Source organism: Pithys albifrons, chromosome 16 (assembly GCF_047495875.1).
Source record: "Pithys albifrons albifrons isolate INPA30051 chromosome 16, PitAlb_v1, whole genome shotgun sequence".
NCBI lineage: Eukaryota > Metazoa > Chordata > Aves > Passeriformes > Thamnophilidae > Pithys > Pithys albifrons.
In genome coordinates, this window is record NC_092473.1 from 15,791,245 (window position 1) to 15,813,870 (window position 22,626).

Consider the following 22,626-nt stretch of genomic DNA (forward strand, 5'->3'; position numbering starts at 1 on the left):
CTGACATCACGTTAAGCCCGTCCCTGCACGTCACTTGTCCTGGGGCTGAGCAGGAACATGTTCAACCTCATCTCCAGCCCGGAGCATCGGGACAGGAAATGCCCCGTCACTCCCAGGGGCACCACGGAGGTGCCAGCAGGGGGGATGTGAGAGTGGGGACACATGTGAGGGCTAAAGCACAACGTGTGGGTGTCAAACCACCCCGGAGCTGGGAGGAAAGGGGATGGAGATGGTTGTGCATCCCAGGAGAAGCGGAGCCTGCTGCCTCCATCACCCCCAGGCAGCAGCAGCAGCGAGGAGGGGAGGGGAGGGAAGGGGGGGAGGCACCTTGGCAGGATGGGCAGCTCTGGGGTGCAGCTTTGGGATGCTGCACGATGGAAGAAACCACAGCCAAAGCATATTTGCAAACAATGCAGGGCCTGAGGGCCCTTCAAAACACATAATTAGCTGATTAAAGAGACAAATACAAGTCACTAATAAGATATTAGAGGTTAATTAAATGTTTTCCCCATCTTTAATTAAGGGAAAACTAGTTAGTACAGATTAAACTAATTTCTGCAGTCTCCTGTGATGACCCTCCATGGCTGCAGATTTGGAAATCTATTGAGATTATTGAATGGAAGGGCAGAGGTTGGAGATTTTGTCTGCTCTGCTTGGGTGAATTGTGGAGAAGCAGGAATTTTCATCCCAAGGCTTAGGAACACCCTGCTCTGTCAGCTGGGTTACTCCAGGAACACAGGACAGGATGTGATACACAGCCCCTCTCCCTAACCCCACACCTGGCATTTATTCCAAACTACTGCTGTTAATTGTGTTCTTAACTAGGAAATTCTTACAGACCATTTGCCATCTATGAAACATCTCCCATGCTCGGGGTCTGCTGCCTCACCCACCACCCCCTGGCCATCAGAGCCTGTGTCAGCACTGCAACTTGGCTTAGCAAAATCCCACTGGTGGCCCACCCCGGAGGCCAACTGGTTTCCAAAGGTTTTATTGTGGATGGTGAGTCCATCAGCTCCACACTCACATCTCCCAACCCCACACTCACATCTCCCAACCCCACACTCACACCCCCCACCCCCACACTCACCCCCCCAACCCCACACTCACCCCCCCCAACCCCACACTCACACCCCCCAACCCCACACTCACACCCCCCAACCCCACACTCACACCCCCCCAACCCCACACTCACACCCCCCCAACCCCACACTCACACCCCCCAACCCCACACTCACATCTCCCAACCCCACACTCACACCCCCCAACCCCACACTCACAGACCCCAACCCCACACTCACCCCCCCAACCCCACACTCACACCCCCCAACCCCACACTCACAGCCCCCAACCCCACACTCACACCCCCCAACCCCACACTCACACCCCCCCAACCCCACACTCACCCCCCCCCAACCCCACACTCACACCCCCCCAACCCCACACTCACACCCCCCCAACCCCACACTCACACCCCCACAACCCCACACTCACACCCCCACAACCCCACACTCACAGCCCCCCAACCCCACACTCACACCCCCCAACCCCACACTCACCCCCCCCAACCCCACATCACACCCCCCAACCCCACACTCACGTCCCACTCACCACCCAGAATGGTCCTGGTTAATACAGAATAGCAAGATTTATATGGAAGAATATTTAATCTGGTCAGGGAGGGGAGAGGGCTCATCTGTGGTTTTATTTTTTAAATATTTCTCTCTACTCCAGAAAAGTCCATTTCTTGCCAGAAAAGGTCCGATATAAATTAGAACGAAGGGAGGAGGTTGCTGGTGGGGTGGCCACGAGCATCCCTGGACCACAATGACCACGAGCATCCCTGCACAATGACCATGGGCATTTCTGGATCATGGCAGGCACGAGCATCCCTGGACCACCATGGCCGTGACCAGCCCTGGACCTCCATGACCAGCTCTGGACCACCATGGCCATCCCTGGACCACCATGGCCATCCCTGGACCACCATGGCCATGACCAGCCCTGGACCACCATGGCCATGACCATCCCTGGACCGCCATGACCATACCTGGACCGCCATGACCATCCCTGGACCACCATGGCCATGACCAGCCCTGGACCACCATGACCAGCCCTGGACCACCATGGCCATGACCAGCCCTGGATCTCCATGACCAGCCCTGGACCACCATGGCCATGACCATCCCTGGACCACCATGACCATCCCTGGACCACCATGGCCATGACCATCCCTGGTCCCCCGCAGCCATGAGCACCACAGTCCTGGCTCCAAACGCTGCTGGGCAGACCAGGTCCCAGTGTGGTGGTGTGCCCCACGGATGGCTCAGTCCCACCCGAAGTCCTGCCCTGTCATCTGATAGAACTTCATGTTGAAGGGTCTGTAGAACTCCCGCAGACGCTGCACCACCCGCGCGTCGATCCTGGGGTGCGGCCGCCCCTTGGACTTGCCCAGACAACGGGGTTTGCTGCCCTCCGGCTTCTTCAGGCAGGGGAAGCCCTTGGTCTCATTGAAGTAGAAATGTTTGCCTGTCACCACCCTCTGGAGCCCCAGGAAGTCCTGGACACGGCCCATCTCCCCGGCTGGGTCGCTGACGAGCCTCTCGCCGCTGACGAAGAGGAATTTGGAGAGGGGGAAGTACTGCAGCCAGTTGTCCAGGTGCTTGGCGTAGATCCCGATCCGCACCGCGCTCCAGCTCGTGTCGATCAGGCCCGTGCTGACGTTCTTGAAGGCCAGGGCCTGGAAGGTGGGGATGGAGGGGTTCTTGGAGAGGGTCTGTGTGTAGTCCGAGATGGCCCTGGTGACCGGGTTCCGCACCACCACGATCAGCTTCGTGTCGCGGGACATGTTGTAGATGCGCCGCGGGGCCTCCTTGGTGACGAAGTAGCTGGGGGTCTTCTCCATGGTGATCTGCCCCTCCAGAGTCCGGGGCATCAGGCTCCTGGGGAGACAGGGACAGTCACAGCTCAAGGCACAGCTGATGCCACAGTGATCAGGAACAAGTCCCCAAACCTGGCCAGAAATGCTCAGGGGCTTCCCAACAACAACCACTTCCCTCCTTTCCTCCTGCCAGGCAGGGACATGACCTTTTCACACCCCACTGGTCACATCCTCGTCTTCAAGATCCTTCCTAGGAGTCCCTGTGTCCCAGGCTCTCCTTTCTGCTCCCCCTGTCTCAGTGTCCCCTTGGTCCCCTCCAGAGTCTGTCCCTGGGAAGGGACTCCCTGACACTCTGTCTCACCAGCAGCACAGTCCAGAGGGCACCTGCTTTTGGCCCCCCTTGGAGGTCCCCAACAACCCCCTTTCCAGTCCAGAAATCCCTCCTTTCCCAGGACACTCCAGGACCCCCTACATACATTTGGGGACAGGGCTGGTTTTCATCCTCAGCCCCCAGACAAATTCCATGTCCTGGAGGAGCAGCCCCACCACGTGGGATTGCAAAGAGGAAAATCCCATCCCAGGGGTGATGCCCAAGCAGTAGCTGCAGATGGAGATGCCCACCAAGGCTCCCTCCTCCTCTGCTTCCAGAGCTCGAGCAGTTAAGGCCAAAAAAAGACTGTTTCCTTTTTTTTTAAAATAAAGGCAGAAACCCTCGGAGGGCCCAGCCATTGTGCCAGGGAAAATGCACTGCCCTGATTGTTCCCTCGTGCACTTTAATGAGGCATTAATTACCAGAGAAATTACCCAGCCGTGTCACCCTGTGTGACAGAACGGGTCCTCCCTGCCACTAGCACAGGCACCTGCCCCAGAGCCCTCCCCCAGGAACAATCACAGAATCCTGGAATGGTTTGGGAAGGCACCAACAGGCCATCCAGTGCCACCCCTGCCATGGGCAGGGACACCTCCCACCAGCCCAGGGTGCTCCAAGCCCTGTCCAACCTGGCCTTGGACACTCACAAGGATGGGGCAGCCACGGCTGCTCTGGGATCCCCATCCCACTCTTGGAGGGTTGTGCCCAATGGGGAGTGGTTGGGGACAGGGACAGGCCACGCTGCAGCCAAGGCTGTGCTGGGGGAAGTCAGGGCTCTGCCCAGCAGCATCTGCTCCTTATGTAACGGGAAAAGCTTGAGGTTTCTGGGATTCTTCCCCCGGATGCAGGAAAGAACACTTTATTGAAAGCACTTGTGAGGGGGCTGGCCCTGCACAACTCCCTCCCCCACACAGGAGGCAAAAGCCACTCGTGGCTTCCCACACACAATTTTATTTTTTAATTTCTGCACAATGCCAGTGGTTTTGAGCCACTTCTTGTTCCCAGTGGCCTCTCCTGGCAGCATGGCAGGGGGATGCCCTTTGGGGCTCCATAAATCCTGGGGCAGCCAGGGGTGCTCCCCCCATCCTTTCCAGCACCTTTCCCCCCACCCCAAATATCAGTGCTTGTGAGAGAGGCTGACTGAGAGAGTTCCTGCTGGGAAGCATCTCCCCAAACCAGGATCAGACCCTCACACCCACACCTGACCCCTCCCTGCTGTGCTTGCCCATAACCATGGAAAAACCAACGGCACAGCTCCAAACCCAGTGGAAACACCCCTCCACCCCTCCTGGGAGCACCTTCAACCCTTCCTGGGAGCATCCTGACCCCTCCTGGGAGCATCCTGACCCCTCCTGGGAGCACCTTCAGCCCTTCCTGGGAGCACCCTCCACCCCTCCTGAGAGCACCTTCAACCCTTCCTGGGAGCACCTTCAACCCTTCCTGGGAGCATCCTGACCCCTCCTGGGAGCACCTTCAGCCCTTCCTGGGAGCACCCTCCACCCCTCCTGGGAGCACCTTCAACCCTTCCCGGGAGCATCCTGACCCCTCCTGGGAGCACCTTCAGCCCTTCCTGGGAGCACCCTCCACCCCTCCTGGGAGCACCTTCAGCCCTTCCTGGGAGCATCCTGACCCCTCCTGGGAGCACCCTCCACCCTTCCTGGGAGCACCCTCCACGCTGCAGCCTGGGCTTCCCTGCCAGCCAAGCATCCCTAATTCCACTCAGGAAGTGCCACAGGGTCTCCCAGGCTGCTTCATGCAGCTTCTCCAGGCAACTTGCTGTGGCATCTCTGTGATGCTTCCCCGGAGCCCACTGGGATTTCTGTGCAGCACAGCAGCTCCTTCCCCCTGCTCAGCCACCCCAGGCCCTCTCAGCAAACGTGGGCTTAGGACCTAAGCCAGTCCCCCTCCTCAGTGGGCAATAAAATGTTTATTGTCAGCAGCAAACCCTGGGGATGACGTGTCTGGAGGTGCTGGAGAGTCCACGTTAAACCACAGCATTTCCTCAGCCTGTGCTCCAAACCCAGCACCGACTGTGACTGGGAATTCTTGGCTGTGCTCAGCCTTGGGAAAACACAAGTGATTTGGGTTTGGTGCTGATGCCATCCCGGTGTTCCCAAGGACACAAACCAGAGAGGAGACCCCTGAGCTCCCTCTGCAACAGGGGGGCTCCAGGAGCCCACCCAGTGCCACCCCTGCCATGGGCAGGGACACCTACCACGATCCCAGGTTGCTCCAAGCCCTGTCCAACCTTGCCTTGGGCACTCCCAGGGATGGAGCAGCCACAGCTGGAAAAGCTCTCTTGCCCCTCTCTTCCTTCTTGCAGAGAGACAACAAGGGTCAGGCCAAGCCCCACAGTGCCAAGAGCATCCCTAAGGGGACCCCCAGGACCCCACTCACCCACACCCAGCAGTACCAGCACCTTCCCTGCACCCATCCTGCTGGCCCAGGGCTTCTCAGCACACAGGACATGCACCTGCTGTAACTAATGCCGTCCAAGGCTTAATTACCATGTAATTAACAGAGAGTGTTTAATAAACCCCACACTGGGGCAGCTCAGTTTGCACAGGTACCACCAGGTCAGTGGCCCCTGTGCCTGTGATGGGCTGCAGAGCCCCCCAAAGTGCCCCCCAGCAGGGACAGCTGGCACCAACATCCTGGGATCCTGTTGGGAACAGCAGCCTCCAAGACTTAACTGTGCCCCACCTTCTCTTCCTCAGCAGCTCCATCACCCCCACCTACCTGGGAGATAATTACACAATTTCACATTATCATTAACTCCCTAATACTTTCCTCTAAATTACCCCAGTTAATTATTGATAACCCCAGGCTCCCTCCAGATCTGGCTTAAACTGGCAAAGAGCAGAGCAGGCTTTGTTACGCTCCACTTTAATGCAAACATTAGAAACTGTAATTAAATTTGCAGTTAATTCTTACTGACCTTAAGAGAACGCCGTGGGAATGCCACGCAGTGCCCACAGGTACCTGGCACTGCAGTGGGGGAGCCCCAGCAGCCTTGGGAGGAGCTGGGATTTCCAGAGGAGACTGTGTGCCCAGGAGGAGGGATAAACCTTTTACCTTCCTATTAGGCTGGTAGAGTTTGATTTTTAATTAATAAAACAAGTGGCATTTGAGAGGCATCAGAAATGGGATTTCCTACATGGAGATATTCAACCTGTGAAATGTTTCCTCTGTTGAGGTAACACACAGTGAGTTCCAGCAGACAAAGTGGTTATAAAAATGTAGAAGTGCATTAAATACTGATTAACAGCCACAGCAGGCAGGGAATCAAAGCAGACTTCAAAAACTGGGCCGACATAACTTTGCAGAGTTAATTGGTTTGTGATCCTCAGCTCTGGATGATTTTGGTGCAGAGGAAGGAGAACTCCAGGCTGAGTGCCCAGGGATGCACCTCACTGGGAATAACTCTGGGGCCCAAAGCATCCCTGAGATAACACCCATGGCAGGGAGAAAATTGATTCTATCTCAGCCAAAACCAGGACAGCCCACAATTCATGCCCACTGAAATGCCAGGCAGAAGCTTAGCATGGCCACAGGTCCAACCTGTGCTGGCAGACCCCAAACCCCAGAGTAACCACAAGGGTGATGGGGCCATCAGATCAGGGGGATGGGGGCTCTGGGGTCAAGGCTTGCAGGTTCTGGGTTACCACCAAGAAGAAAAAGGGGAGGAAAAGCCCTTCCCTATTATTATTTTTAAAAAATGTGCATTGACCAAAGAGCCCAGACAAAAGGAGTGAAAGGGGGGGATTTCTCCTGGGTGGGACATGGTTGAGAGCTTTCTGCAGGCCAAAGAAAGTGACTCTTTCAAGGCACTAAGATGGGCCATGGGATGACGTGGGGGACAAAACCCTTGGGCAGGGGACACCCCGCGCCTCCAGGGGACCCCCTCCCTCCTGGGCAGGGTGACAGGGGCTCGAGGGGGGGGGACAGAATCGTTTTTGTGTAAATGTAAAACAGTTTGGAACCGGGAGAGAGGGACAAGGCTGGGGACAGATTTATCCTCTCCCAGCAGACCCCGGTACCACCCGGATCTGCATATGAATCGCCCCCCAGGCTTATCTGAGGCGAGGGACAAGGCTGCCTTTGTGCCCCCGCGGCAGCTACGAAGTTGTTAAACTGGAACCAGTTATGGAAACTTGGAGATACCAGCCTTGTCCTGCCAGGCAGCTCGAATGGCAGCACCTTTGCTGGGAAACAAGGTGTGAGAAAGCAGGGAGGGGGACAGGGCGTGGGGAGGGACAGCCCCAGCCCTGGATCCTGCCCCAGGCTCTGCCAAGGCTCCCCCAGCTGCTGGGGGCACGCCAGACCCCATTTCCCCAAAACCAGGGCAGGTGTGTGGGCTCCTGTGCTTGTACCCCCATCCCAGGCCACTCCAGGAGCTTCTCTGCCAGGAGGAAGCACTGGGACATCTGTGGAACCTCTGCAGGGCATGGGCAGCTAAACTGGGAAGGCTGAGCGTGGGAGGATGAACTGGGAGGGAAGGCTGAGCTGGGAAGGGTGAACTGGGAGGGAAGGCAGAGCTGGGAAGGAGGAACTGGGAGGGAAGGCTGAGCTGGAAGGGAAGGCTGAGCTGGGAAGGCTGCACTCCCCGAACCGCCCGGGAGCAAATTATCCCCCGTTCCTTCCCACTCCTCATTACTGTGCCATTCCCCCTCTCCTTCCCCACTGCCCCTCGGAGGAGGCAGCGGGTCCTGCCAGTGCCCCCCAGCCCTCAGAGCCCCCCTGGCATTCCCCATCCTCGAGCTGCCTCCATTATTTTTGATTCTTTCACCAATTCAAAAATGTGCAAATGAGGCCACGGCTTCCCAATCAGGCCTGGCCGGGAGCTAATTGGCTTTAAGCAGGGACCCTGCATATGCTAATGAGGCAGTAACAAGGCTGTGATGTGGCTGGAAGGGAAGCCAAGCCCTGGGCTCCACCACGGGCTGACTGAGACACGTCAATTAACAACAAGGAAGATAATTTATTAATGCTCCCTTGCACCCCCCTGCCCTTTGCTCCTAATTACAGTTGGATACATGAAACATGGAGGAGGTTTGCATGGCCCTGCCCCCAGCTGGGCACCCCGGGCAGCCCCCAGAGCCTGCTCTGCCCCCCACCCCATTAAACCAGAGCCCAAGACCACGGCTGGGGGGTCTCCAATCAGCAGAGAGGACCCCAGAGCTCTCCCAGCACCAGATCACGGGGGACTGGGCCCCTGGACTGGGATTCAGGTGGAGACAGAGGCTCAGAGAGGAGGGAACTGTGATGGACTGGGTGCTGCTGCCAGCCTGGGTTGCTTCCCAGAGGGTCCAAGCCCCCCCCAGACCCTTCCCGAGGGGTTTCCTCACCAGCTGCAAAGGGCAGGGGCTGCAGGGCAGCAGCAGTGGGGTCTGGGGGCTCTGGGGAGGGCCACGAGCCAGGGAGTTTTGTGTTTGACGTGGCATCAAGATGTGGGAGATGTGGAGGGAGGGAAAGGGGAGAAGCTGCAGCCAACATTTGCATTTCTAATGGAGTGGCTGCTTTCACCAGTCACTGACACCCAGTTATTAACCCCCACAAGAACTGGGGCCATCAGGGAAACCGTGTCTGCTCTGCCAATCTACAGAGTCCCTCAGACCTCTGTGGCCTCAAGTTCCTTGGCAGGAAGGGACAAAAAAGGCTGTGCCCTCCCCAACCCCACGCACCTCCATCCTGCCCCCCTTGGCCACCTGGCACTTCCATCCCCATCCTGCCCCATGGATGGCCAGAGGCTGCAGTTATGGGCAGCTCCAGGCCCTGAAGGTTTTTTCCTTGCAAGGATGTTACAGCCAACAGACTCTGGTGAATGCACATCATGGCCTGGGATTATGGAGAGCAGGAATCAGCCTTAATAAGGACACAGCTCCTTCCTTGCTCCAGAGCTACAGTGCTGGAGAAGGGGCTGCTTGGCCTCAGCATCCATGGGGTTCAGAGACAGTCCCTCCTGACCATTCCCCAGTGTGGGGCTCACCCCAAAAATCCAAGCAGCTGCCTGTGCCAGGGACCCCTCACAGTCAGCACTGCTGGGATCCCCCTGTGCCTGTGCCAAAGGTGGTGCCCCTGGGCCATGGCACAAAGCCATGGCCACCCTGGCATGGCTGCTCAGTGAAAGGGTCTGAAAAGAGCACCCTGGCACTGCTGCTCACTGATGGAGTCATCAGCTACAGTCCATGGGGGCAATTCCTGCCTCCAGAGCTCACCCAGAGAGGGAACAACAGCAGGAGGTGCTGCCTCAGTGGCTGAAAGAGGATCTGAAGCAAAACCACCCCCGTGCTGAGCAACATCCCCCTTGCAACAAGCACAGATGGGTTTTGAAGAACCATGAGTGAAACAGCAGCTGAATCCACTGCTTGGGTTTAAACAGGTGGGAAACAGAACAGTTCCATGAACCCCCAGGAACCTTTCAGAAAATGGGGGCTGCCCAGACACAGCAGGGCACTGGGTGCCCAGAAACCCCTCAGGAAGCAGGGGCTGGCACGTGCCCAGCCGCGGTGGGATGCTGGGCTGGGGCTGGGGCTGCTGCGGGCACACCAGCCTCTGTCCCTCCGGAATGAGCCTCGTCTGTGTGGCAGCAATTAGAGCTCCTCTTCCCCCGCCCGGCTCCCCAGCGAGCCCTGGCTGCCCGTCCCGGGGGCGCGGGGACAGCCTGTGGCAGGTGTCTTGCCTGTGACCCGGGTCAACCGAGGGCTCTGATCTCCCAGTGACCCTTCCCAGCAGTGCCTGTGTAGCCGCGCTCAAACAGCTTGCAGATGAAGGAGCAACAGACTGGAGATGATTTATTCAGGAATTAAAGGTTCAGTACCCCTTTTAAAGGCTGCGCCTCGGCACTGTCAGCCTTCATTGCACACAATTAAAGGGGTTTGCTGGCCCGGCCCCCGCCCTCCTGCCTTCCAGGGGAAGGAAATCAAACAAAACCAGCCCCCCCTGCCAAGCCCCGGCCCGGGGGGTGGAACTATTAAAGGACTTGGGAACTCGGTGCTGGAGTGGCCCTGGGTTCAGGATGGGAAGCTGTTCCAGCCCCTTTCTCTGCCAGGGCAGAGCTCGGGATGGGGATGCAGCACTCGGGCTGGTCCCCACCAGCAGGGAGGGATGCTCAGGGTTGGGGCTCTCTTGGCTGCCGTGGCATCGCTGCAAAGCCTGTTCCTGCAGCTGGGGCTTGGAGAAATCCGCCTGGACCCCATCCCTTCTCCTGTTCGTCCCTCCTCCTCTTTATTCCTCCTCCTATTTAGCACCTCCAGGCTCGGAGCAGGGAAGGCGCCGCTCACCTGTGACCTCACACCGGTAGAGTGCAAATAAGGGTTGGATTTCCCTCTCACACCTGAGAGGGGAGATCAGGATGAAAACGGGCATCATCCCGACTTTCTTCTCCCCTTCCAAGCTGTGGGAACTGCGGTGCCTGGGGGGGAGCGGCGCTCGCAGCAGGAATTCAATGAAAAGCTTCCTTCCTCTTAGGAAAAGAAAGGGGAGAAATCCGCTGGCAGCGGCGCTGTGCTAATCCCTTTCCAAGGCAGTAAATTTTCCTGCAGCTCCCCCGGAAAGTAATCCGGTGGATTATTGCACCTTTCAGCACCGGCAGCCCTTAAACACGCTCTGCCCTCCGCAGGCATCCTGTGCCTTCTGACCTGACCCGCTGTCTGAGCGCGGGCAAAGCCAAATTCCCCTCCCCTGCACCCACACCCTGCGGGCAGGTTTTATCCCCCGCCAACTGCGATCCTTGGGCGCTCCAATCCAGAAGGAAAAATTGCTCTTGGGGGCTGTGCAGCTCCGGATGGGGAGGGGAGGGGAGGGCACCCCCCGCCCCCGACTGTCCCAGTGCACCCCCTGAGCTGGTGGCTGTGACACGATGAACACACACTTGGGCGATTCCAGCTATTTTTTTATGGACCAGTTGTTCCCAGTCTGAACACTCCAAGCAAGCTGTTCAGATGCAAAAAGCTTTTGCTGTTAAATAAAAACTGAAAAAAATCCCTGGGATCACTTTAAGTATCTCTAAGGTTGTTGTTTTCAATTACAAATTAAGAAAAATACACAGACTGGTTTCCACTAAATTATTCCCTTGCAGCAACGGGCTGGTTGTTCCCTGTTTCCCACCTAAATGGAGGAGAGCACAGGAAGGGCATAAAAAGGTCACAAAAATCGCTTTTTTTCAAGGTTTAAAGTTACATGTGGAGCAGAAATGGGAATTCTTCCACATCCCGGTGCTTGACTGAGCAAAAAGAAAAAGAAAGGACTTCAAAACTCATCCAGTGCCACCCCCTGCCATGGGCAGGGACACCTCCCACCAGCCCAGGGTGCTCCAAGCCCTGTCCAGCCTGGCCTTGGACACTCCCAGGGCTGGGGCAGCCACAGCTTCTCTGGGCACCTGTGCCAGGGCCTGCCCACCCTCCCAGTCAGGAATTCCTTCCCAATATCCCATCCAAGCCTGCCCCTGGCAGTGGGAGGCCATTCCCCTTGTGCTGTCACTGCCATTCCAAGTGCATCCATCCCCTCAGTGTCGTGTCCTTGGGGGCAGAGGCTGCAGGGACTCCCAGCCCACAGCAGTGCTGGCCTCAGCCACAAGCCCTCAGCTAATTAGCTGAGCCTAATGAACGAGGGCACAGTGCAGGTGGCAGGACCCCCCTCACCCTCTGTGCTGGCAGGTCCTGTGCCCCCTCCTTGCCCCGATGCCGGGGTGCAGGTGAGGGGCAGCCCCAGCAGCCCTGCCCACCCTGCCAGCCCCAGGGGGGCACAGGGGCAGGACCCCCCTTGGCACCCCGGGCCCAATCCTGCCGCAGGTGCAGGAGCAGCGGGAGTGAGGGAGGAAGAAAGGAGGGATCCACACATGTCTGCCAGAGCGAGACCTTCCCGCTGCCGGGACTGGCAGCTGCTTTGATTTGATTAACAGATGCTGACGAGGCATCGAGACAAGTCCCCAGAGCCATGAATAATTTCAGCGTATTTGTGTTTATTTGATCTCAGTATGGGGCTGGCCCGGCCCGCCTGGACCCTTGCAGAGCGCTGGGGAAGGGGCTGCTGAGCTCTCCAGATGGCCATTCCAAGGCCACCACTGGCAGGGCTGGCTGTCCACTCCAGAACCCTTCATCCTACTCCTCACACTCCTCCTGCACAGCCATCCCTCCAGGTGAGGGGGTGAAGGGAACCCCCAAGAGCTTTCAGGGAATAGAAAAGATCCCCCCAGCCTCATGATTTTTAACATAACTCATTCCAGCATTTTCAAGTCATTTATACAACTTCTCATCTTTTAAATGGGCAAAATGGGCACTTTGGACTTCCTGGTTCCTGGGTCAGAGCTGGGAACTGAGCCATGTGCCAGGGCCACCAGGTCCTGCTGGCATCCCCAAGGTTCAGGTGGGTGTGGGATAGAAATTAATCATGGTTGGACCTGATGGTTTGGAAACCAAAGATGCTCTGAGCGAGGGGCAGGCCCGTCCCCTGCCAGCAGGGCAAGGTCTCTCCATCCCCACGTGCTGCTCCACTGCCTGCATCTCATGGAGGTCCTGCAGAGGTGCTTTCCCAGCCTGGCTCTCCCTGCTGAACAAGCACCAGGGTCCTGCTCGAAGCTTTGACTTCCAACCAGCCACGAGCTGTTCTGAAGCACATCCAGACCTGTCTCATTGCTGCCTAAGAAGACATAAATCAGTCCTTGCCTGGGGGCTGGAGCCAGGGCTGAGGTCGGCAGTGGGGCCGTGGGGATCCAGCAGCACCTTTCCAGGGACAGCTTTAAGTTCTCTTGGCCAGATCCACAAAGGAATTTGGGACCATAAAGCTCACTGAGGTCACTGGTGACCCTGCACCTCAATCCAGCTGTGAAGGGGATCCCATTCACCCCTTCTCTGAAGAACTGAGCTGGTGCCTCACTCATCCCCAGCTCCTCCCCCTCCATCCCATCCTGCTGGGACCATCCACCTGTTTGGGTGTTTGGGGGGTGTTTGGGGACACCCCGTGCCCCAGCACCAAACCCCTCCAGTGCTGGGCCAGCAGCAGGGGCTGAGCAGGAGGTGCCCCGGAGGGGACAGGGGTGGGGACAGAGCCAGCAGTGCCCTCCTGCCCTCACCTCATGGTGCTGGACCAGCCCAGCTCTGTCTGAACGAGCAGCAGCTTCAAGAATCAGCCCAAAGCGATGCCAGAGCTGTGGGGTTTGGCCCAGGGGAGGAAAAGCACCATATTGGTGCAATTACCTGAGTTTAGCCAAACCCCTGCAGGTGCCTGGGCCGGGTTCAGTGGTTGGCAGAGGAGCAGCAGCATCTGCAGCACCAGCTCTTGGCTGGGGCACAGACACCCGCGGGGCTCTGGCAGGGAGCAGATGTCCCGCAGGAGGCAGCCCTGGGAGCACTGCAGGGATGGGACAGGGAGGGCAGGGACAGGAGGGAGGACAGGGGGCAGCGGGAGGACAGAAGGAAGGATGGGGGGCAGTGAATGTACAGCTGCACATGGGCAGGAGGGGCAGAAATGTGCTGAGGCAGCATTGCCACGCTGGCAGAGCCCTGGTCCCCAGCCAGGGAGGATCCAGGCATTCCCGTTTGCCAGTAATGCCTTTGACAGCTCGGGCAGGTGATGGCAGGGCTGCTGCTGCCTGGCCCTGGCAGGAACCTGATGGCCTGGAACCAGCAACAGCCCTGCAGAGCCCCAGGTTGTCTCCAGGTTAATCCATCTGGAGGTGACGGTTACCCCTGACCCTCTGAGCAAATCACCTGCAAGGATGAGGAATGGACAGGCCTGCCCAGCCCTTCTCAGCACCACCTCCCCTGAGCAGGGCAAAGGGGCCATCTCAAAGCAGGGAGGTTTCACCCCGTGGTGGGAGAGCAAAGCCCTGAGGGTGCCCAAAACCATCCCTTGCCCTCCCTTCCTGGTGTGGAGGTTACAAAAGATCCCTCAGCCAATCCCTGCATCCAGTGCCACAGGTCAGAGCCTCCTCCTTGGATCTGGGAAGAGTTCAGCCTAAAACCCCCTTGTCCTGGCCACCATGTCCTCCCCTGGCTGTTGTGCCCCACCAGAGAAGGTTCTGACCCTGCACAAACACCCCTCTCTGTGAGGGCTCAGACAGCTCCACGCTGGAGCAGCTCATCTGTCCCTCCACCACCACCAAAAGCCCAGGAATGGGGTTGTTTGGTGCTTGTCTCGGGTCAGAGGCTGCCAGGCTGCTCTTGTTGGGATGAAAAATACATCCAGTTTTCCACAGAAACAACAAAGATTCCCCATCTGTGTCAAATTTGTAATCCAGCCTGGGGAAAGATGAGAAACAAATTTAGCTCTTTTTTTACTATCAGCAAAAGCCTCATTTCCTGGTAAGGAGCTTTGCCCTGGAGCGTGGAAGGGATGGGATCCACCATTCCTTGCACAGCCCAGCCTGCCCTGGGCCATCCCATCCTGAGGCATCCAATGGAACACCAGCAGGAACTGGGTGAAGGGAAGGGGGAGAGGAGCCCCAACATGGAGCAGCTGCCAAATGGTTCTTCCTCCCAACAACCTGCTCAGCCACTTCCCTGTGTGTGGGGGGCTTCCCTGCCCAGCCTGCAGCCCATCACGTGGGACCTCCGAACTGCCTCCTCCACAGGTAAGGGAGAAGCCTCAGAAATCCAGCCAAGCCCAGCCAGTGGGGCTCAGAGATGCTGGGAATGCTGCTGGGAATGCTGCTGGGAGCCCAATGGGGTGCCAGCTCAGCCTCCCCCCTCACACCGAGGCTCAGCTGGTCCCCAGGCAAAGGAAATCCCTCCCCAGGGAGGGAGACGTGGGTGGATTATGCCCTTTGATGCAAAAGAAATGGAACTGTTTCTCCAGCCTTTCAGAAAGGGACTGTGGAGATGTTGGGAAGGCTCAGAAATGTCCCAGGCCAGGTTGGACAGAGCTTGGAGCAACCTGGTCTAGTGGAAGTGTCCCTGCCCATGGCAAGGGGTTGGATGGTCTTAAAGGTCCTTTCCAACCCCAACCAGGCTGGGATTCCATGATGCTTCCTGAGCCTTGGGCAGCTCCCAAGTGTCACCAGCACTGGGTGAGCCCCAGGTGATGCAGAGGGAGGGCTCCACCCAGCCAGGGTCTCTCACCCTGGTGTTTCTGCTCCCTTCCTCCCTCCCTCTCTCCAGCAGAACAACTGGGAATTCTCTAACAAAACATTTCTTCACTGCAAAACCATTGGTTTGTGACAGCCAGAGCTGCTTGTGGGAAAGAACTGGATTTTGCTTATTTTTAGCCTGGTTTCCTAAGGAAATGTGGCTTAAGCAATCACAGGGTCTGGCTGCCCATCCTCCCCCAGCCAGGCTGATCCTGCTGGCCAATTCCAGCTGGATTTGAGGGAGGACAAGCATCCAAAATGCACTTTCCTATGGAAATCTGCAGCTGAGTGGTGTCCAGGGCACCAACCACTGTCCCCAGCTCAGGGGGAGGCAATTCCAGCACAGCCCAGAACCAGCAGCCCCAGCCACACCAGTGCCAGCCACACCAGCCCCAGCCACACCAGTGCCAGCCACACCAGCCCCAGCCACACCAGCCCCAGCCACACCAGTGCCAGCCACACCAGTGTCATCCACACCAGTGCCAGCCACACCAGCCCCAGCCACACCAGTGTCATCCACACCAACCCCAGCCACACCAGTGCCAGCCACACCAGTGCCATCCACACCAGCGCCAGCCACACCAGTGCCAGCCACACCAGCCCCAGCCACACCAGCCCCAGCCACACCAGTCCCAGCCACACCAGTGCCAGCCACACCAGTCCCAGCCACACCAGCGCCAGCCACACCAGCCCCAACCACACCAGTCCCAACCACACCAGCCCCAGCCACACCAGTGCCAGCCACACCAGCCCCAGCCACACCAATGCCAGCCACACCAGCACCAGCCACACCAGTCCCATCCACACCAGCCCCAGCCACACCAGTGCCAGCCACACCAGCCCCAGCCACACCAGTGCCATCCACACCAGTCCCAGCCACACCAGTGCCATCCACACCAGTGCCATCCACACCAGCCCCAGCCACACCAGTGTCATCCACACCAGCCCCAGCCACACCAGTGCCAGCCACACTAGCCCCAGCCACACCAGCCCCAGCCACACCAGTGCCACCAGTAAGTTGCTTTGCTGGGTTTCAGGCTCCCCAGCTCCTGCTCAGAACCAGGTATCTGAGTGGGAAGAGTTATAGAGGGAAGAGAAACACACCCTTTGCCCCTAAACCTCCTTTGGGGAAGTTGTAAAGGCCTCAATGCCCTTCCCACAAAGCAGCCCCCCAGGCAGCCCCTCTTTGGGGGTGTCCCTCTCCCCCACCAGCAATTCCAGCAGCCAGGAGTTTGAATCTGTGTCCCACACCCTACAGAGCCAGCCCATTCCCATCCTTAGCCAGACACTTCAGTGATGGATGAGCAGAGGGATGATGGATGGGACCAGCATCCTGCTGGCAGATCGATCCCTGCATCCCTGGCCAGCCAGGCTGGGCTGCAGAGCCTGAGGAGCCTGGGCTGGAACAGCATGACAGGCTGGAACAGGAAAATTCCTCCTCAAAAAAGGTTGCCCAGCCCTGGCACAGTTGCCCAGGGCAGGGATGAGTCCTCAGCCCTGCAGGGATTTAAAAACCACCTGGATGTGGCACTGGGGACAGGGGTTAGTGGTGGCCTTGGCAGTGCTGGGGAGTGGCTGGGCTTGGTGATCTTTGAAGGCTTTTCCAACCTCAGTGATGTTGTGATTTAAAGGACTGCAAACATCAAGGCTGCAGCAGCTGATCCTGCTGTGCAGCAGCTTTGGGAGCAGCTGCTGGGAAGGGGAAGCACCAGAGCCCACAGACACAGGAACCAGCAGCACGACCTGGGCTGTTTCCCCATAACCCCCAGCCCAGGAAACATCCACCAGCAGCTGCCCCAGCCTGGGAGTGCCCAAAGCCAGGTGGGATCAGAGGGGCCAGCCCAGGGCAAGATGGGGCATTAATTAGAACCACAGGATTGTTTAGGGTGGAAAAGCCTCCAAAGTCATCGAGTCCAACCATCCCCCAGCACTGCCAAGGCCACCACTAACCATGTCCCCAAGTGCCACATCCACAGGGCTTTTAATCCCTCCAGGGATGGGGATCCACCCCTGCCCTGGGCAGCTGTGCCAGGGCTGGGCAACCCTTTCCATGAGGAAATTTTTCCTCATATCCAACCTAAACCTCCCTTGGCACAACTTGAGGCAGTTCCTTGGGTTGTTACTTGGGTCAAAGGACTGACACAGTGGCACTTTGTGCTCTGTTTTCCAGGCTGGGGGAAGGCACAGAGAGAGCCCTTGGCACAGCCCCCCACCCCTGGGGACACTGGATGTCCTTCTGTCCATTTATGGTTGAATTGTCCCCTCAGATGGATGGACAGACAGCTCAGAAAGTGCTGGTTGCTCCTCCCTAAGGGAGAAGTGACCACAGGAATGGTTTGTCCTGGGATTTGGGGGTCAGGACAGATTCTACTTCAGAATTACATTTAATCTTGGGGGGGAAAAGGTGATTCTGCAGAGTGACCTTCCAGTAAATTGTTTTTTCTCTGAACAGCAGCAGCTTTAAAGTAAACCAACACAAACCCCCAAACAAACCCTTCTTTAAGCATTTCTGAATAGTTTTTTCCTGGTTATTGTGGAAATTTAGATCAGGAAACGTGTTGGGTAAAAATATTCAATTCCCCACAGCCTGCAGAGCCTCATCAAAAATCCATTTGAAGTATTACTCTCAAATCCCTCATGGCAATGGGATATTTTAAGGTCAGTTAAACTTATTATTCACTCAAGATTTGCTTTCAGGTCCTGCATATTTCAAACAGATTTCCCCCCATCTTTAGCCTGACTGTGTTACAAAAAGCCCTTTCCCCTCCTTTTTTTTTTGTCCTGAAAAAAAAAAAAAGTTGTCAAAAGAAAAGATCCTAATCAGAACCAGCTTCTGAAGCCTTAAAAGCCACTGCAGTTTGTGCTTGTTATGAGCAAACAGCGACGCTATCGCTGGATCCCCAAATCCCTCCACTTCCTCCTCCCCGAGTGGGGCTGTGCCTGGAAAAGAGGAATTAACTCCAATTTGCTTTTCTTGTTTGCAATTCATTTCCTCGAAACAGGGTTTCTACACAGATTTCTTTTTTTTTCTTCTCCCTCTCACTGTGCAAGGAAAGAAAACACTTCCAAAACTGCAACCTGTGTTATTTTTGGATTATTTCGGATTTCCAGCCTGATGTAGCTGCAGTTCCTGCTCCTGCCATGCCCTTCCCCTCCAAGGACACCAGGCACTTTGGTTGGGTGGGTTTTTTACAGAAAGATCACCTAAAAATTACAATTTTTTAATTTTAGGATTGTCCTCACCTTGGGAGGGGCCCATGAGTTCCTCCAGCAGCACAACCAAGCCAGGAGGGATCAGCTCCCAAATCCCTGGTACCTGCACAGGGTCAGCAGGGTCTGCCCAGGGACACCACAGCCCCTGAGGGCAGAACAACCCAGAGTATAAAGCAAAGACAACAATATCTATTTTTACAACCATCCACAGAGACACTTGGCCGCTGATCATGAGGCTCTGGAGGAGCACAAAGATCAGCCTTTCCCCTAAACCACAATATCTCTTTTCAGCCTGGACAAGAGAAGGCTCCAGAGTGACATCAGAGCCCCTGCCAGGGCCTGAAGGGGCTCCAGGAGAGCTGGAGAGGGACTGGGGACAAGGGGTGGAGGGACAGCACAAGGGGAATGGCTTCCCACTGCCAGAGGGGAGGGATGGATGGAACACTGGGAAGGAATTCTTGGCTCTGAGGGTGGGCAGGCCCTGGCACAGGTGCCCAGAGAAGCTGTGGCTGCCCCAGCCCTGGGCCAGAGGGTCACCCTTACAAGTCATCAGCTGCTCCCTGAGTGGTACCTCACATTTATACCCCAGATAACAATTCCACAAATCCCTGAAGGTCACAAACAGCATTAAGAGCTCTGCCCAAAGCCACGAGGAACGTGGCCAGCCCAGGAGGCAAACTGAGCAGAGAGGAAAAGATTGCAAGTGCCCTAATCTTGCTGTGGAGAGCAGAGACTTTAGGAATTATTACACAGTTCTTAGTGTTTCCAGCCATCTGGCCTGCATTTCTCCATTTGCTCAATCAGACATATGTTGCTTTTATCCCTACCCCTGCCAGCTCTCCCCTGTTCCCTGAAAACATGTGCACCCTCCCCTCTGCTCATTTCCAGCTCAGCTCAAAGCACAGCCTGCCAGTTCAGCATGGTGGAGGCTCCCAGCAGGTGAACAAACCCATCAGAGCCTCTTCCATCTCCCACTTGTACCTAAAAATCACTCTATGCCCAAAACAAGGCAGAGTGAGATGTGATTCCAGGCTGGGAACTCCTGCAGAGCAGCATCACTGCACTGGAGCCAACCATATCCCACCAAATCCTGCCAGGCAGGGCTGGAAGGGGAGAGCTCCTCCAGCTGGGAAGCCATGGAGGGCCAGAGTCTCCAAAAAGAGGGTTTTCCCTCCCATCCCACACTGCTCTTCAGCCATACCACACACAGGCTCTGCTGCCTCTGATGTGTGGGATAACACCTGGGATAACTCATCCAGGCCATCCTGGTCAAGGTGTGGGACCTCAGCTGGTCTTCTCCCAGCAGCCCACTCTGCACCTGTCCCTGCCAGTGATGATTCCTCCCCTCTGACAAGCAGCATCTCCAACCAGGGGGGACAGAAACCAGAACTGCAAATAATGGGATGGAAAAGGGAGGAAGAGGAATGTTGCACTGCTCCAGCAACACAGGCTCCCACCACCTGAGCCAACAGCATCACCCTGGACTTCCACAGACTTCTGAGGGCAAGAGGAGGAGGAGGAGATCCAACAGTCTGGCCAAGGACAGCCACAGAGTCCCTCTAGTGCTGGAAGAGACCATGGAGGTTCTTTCGGAGCTCCCATCACCATCATGTGTGGAGAACACAGAGCTGCTGGGTGGGATCAGGCTGAGCTCCCACCAGGCCTGAAGACTCCAGCCCTGGCTCTTTCACCCCCTGGAGATGAGTTCCTTTCCCACTGTGTGACCCTCATCCCTCAGCAAAGCACGTCCTCACCTTCACATCAGCTCTGGCTGCACGTTCCTCTTCCACGAGCCTGCAGTGACAAGGACCTCCCTTCCAGCAGGAACAGCCTCTCCGAGCCCACAACAGGGCAAGGAGTGAATTACATTGAATTACACACTGTCCAGGGGCTTAAGTATCCAGCCAAGTGTTCCCAGATGTGCAGGGCTCTCCCTCAAAGCGACCCGCAGGCTCCGGTGCCTCCCTGATATTTAATATGGTGGGATGTGGGGTGTGAGGGTCAGGGATGGAGGTTTCCATGCAGATGCTGCAAATCTTCTCTACTCATACCATCACCTTTTAATAACACTGTAAATCATCAGGCACTTCTCAGGTGACCACGTAATTGCCCCTTTGTGTCTCTGAGCAAAACCTCTCCGGGCTCTTCCCTTGGCTGCAGCAAAGGAGACCTGCTGGGAGCCAATTCCAGGGCTTTGCGTGCCCCAGCTCTCCTCCAGCAAGTCATCTCCTGGCATCTGGGCTTCAGCTGCAGAGTGGCAGCACAGGGGAAAGACAAGGAACTGATACAGGAGATTAAAAAAAGGTTGGATGGGTCTGTTCCTAATGTGAGCCTTGCTGCTCACAGCCCTTTGATTGCAGCACAGCTCAGGGGGGGAAATTCACTGGAGGCAAAGGAATTAATTAACAGGAGAAGAAAGGAGCATCAGTCTGTTGGAGTCCTGGCATCAATTCCGAGAGGGGTTTTGAAGTGGCAACAGTTTTCCTTGCTCTTTTAAGTTGTTCTGCATCCTGAATGGTGCCTGCAGGAACTGACGTGTAGCACGTGCAGTGCCTCGTGCTGGTCATCGTCCCCTGAGGTGGCACAGGTGGCACAGGACACACCTGCCTGTCTCTGGTGGGGACACCCAGAGCCTGCCTCAGCATCCTTCCACCTCCTGCAGGATCCCAACTGCTCCCCTCTGATCCACTGAGACCTTCAAGCTGTGATGGAGCCGCCCTCCTCCCCTGGGCTGCCAGCACTCACCTGGGGCTGGGAGCTGGCCTGGGAACTGGGCTGGGAGCTGGGCTGGGAGCTGGACTGGGAGCTGGACTGGGAGCTGGGCTGGGAGCTGGACTGGGAGCTGGGCTAGGAGCTGGGCTGGGAGCTGGGCTGGGAGCTGGACTGGGAGCTGGACTGGGAGCTGGGCTGGGAGCTGGGCTGGGAGCTGGACTGGGAGCTGGACTGGGAGCTGAGCTGAGCTGGGAGCTGCTTTGGGAGCTGCTTTGGGAGATGCTTTGGGAGCTGGGCTGGGAGCTGCTCTGGGAGATGCTTTGGGAGCTGGGCTGGGAGCTGCTCAGGGAGCTGCTCTGGGAGCTTCTTTGCATCTCCAGTGGCTTCACAACTCTGCAAGAAACAACTGCTGAGGTTTCGCTGCAGGTGAGAAAGAACATTAACCACCTTCAGCCAAATTCCTGCCCAAGCTGGGGTTGTCTCGAAATACAGCTGTGCACACACACATGGTCTGTGGTTCTCCAAAGCTTCTTCTGGTTCCTGAAACATCAGATTTCTTGTCTTCAGGACATACTGACTCCTCACAAGAACTGAACTCTCCCTGTGCCATGACTCCTGGAGCTACGACTCAAAATAATCATCAAATTTCTTTGGATTCCCAACAAAATCAGGAGAGCTCCCACCCTGCCCTGCACCCAGACTGTACTTTAGAAATTTACGTTCAGCTGCATGCACAGAGTGGGATCTGCCACCAAGAGCATCCCAGCTGAGCTCAGGAGGGTTTCACAGCCAGATTTCTCTCCAAAGGGCACTGGTCTTTCTTCCTCTTCATCCATCAACTTGGCTCCAACTTCACCCAGGCAGAACTGTGGGGTTTGGGGACTGGTTTTGGGTCAGGGCTGGGTACATCACACACACACACAACTGATGCTCTCAGTCACTGACCCACAATTCCATGAAACCAGAAACCCTCTACAACAATGTGTGTGTTAACACTTCCAGGCAGCTCAGGCTGTCATGCTGACATGAGGCTCCCACAGCTGGACACAGCTGGAGTCAGGTGGTCACTAAATCTTTAAGCCTGAATTTGTCTCTATTTAAAGTTTGCCAAAAAAAAACCTGTTTAGAAAAGGTCTTGCCCCACCAGAGTGATTAATGCTGAAAGGAGTTGCTCATTCCCAGTTCCTGTTCAGTAATTCAGGTTTTATGAACCTTTAAGATGACAGAGGCCTTGCTGTGATCCTGCTCAGCCCCGTGGATGCAGCACATCCTGACACGCTCCCTGATACTCCTCAAAACAGAGGAATATTAATTTTTAATATACACACCCAGAGCAGACCTGAACAAGCTGTCCCTCGTTATCTGCCTTGTAATGAGATGAGG

The 22,626-nt window shown here is 56.5% G+C and overlaps 1 protein-coding gene across 1 annotated transcript in view; it reads right to left on the minus strand.

Annotated features, from left to right (window-relative positions):
• Window positions 1-1,687: 1,687 nt before the first annotated feature.
• The window catches only part of HS3ST6 (heparan sulfate-glucosamine 3-sulfotransferase 6), a 31,921-nt gene continuing 10,982 nt past the window's right edge, over window positions 1,688-22,626 (minus strand). The window contains exon 2 of the mRNA XM_071571081.1: window positions 1,688-2,942. Within this exon, the coding sequence (XP_071427182.1) occupies window positions 2,327-2,942 (616 nt within the window). The 3' untranslated portion in view covers window positions 1,688-2,326. The remainder of the gene's footprint in view (window positions 2,943-22,626) is intronic.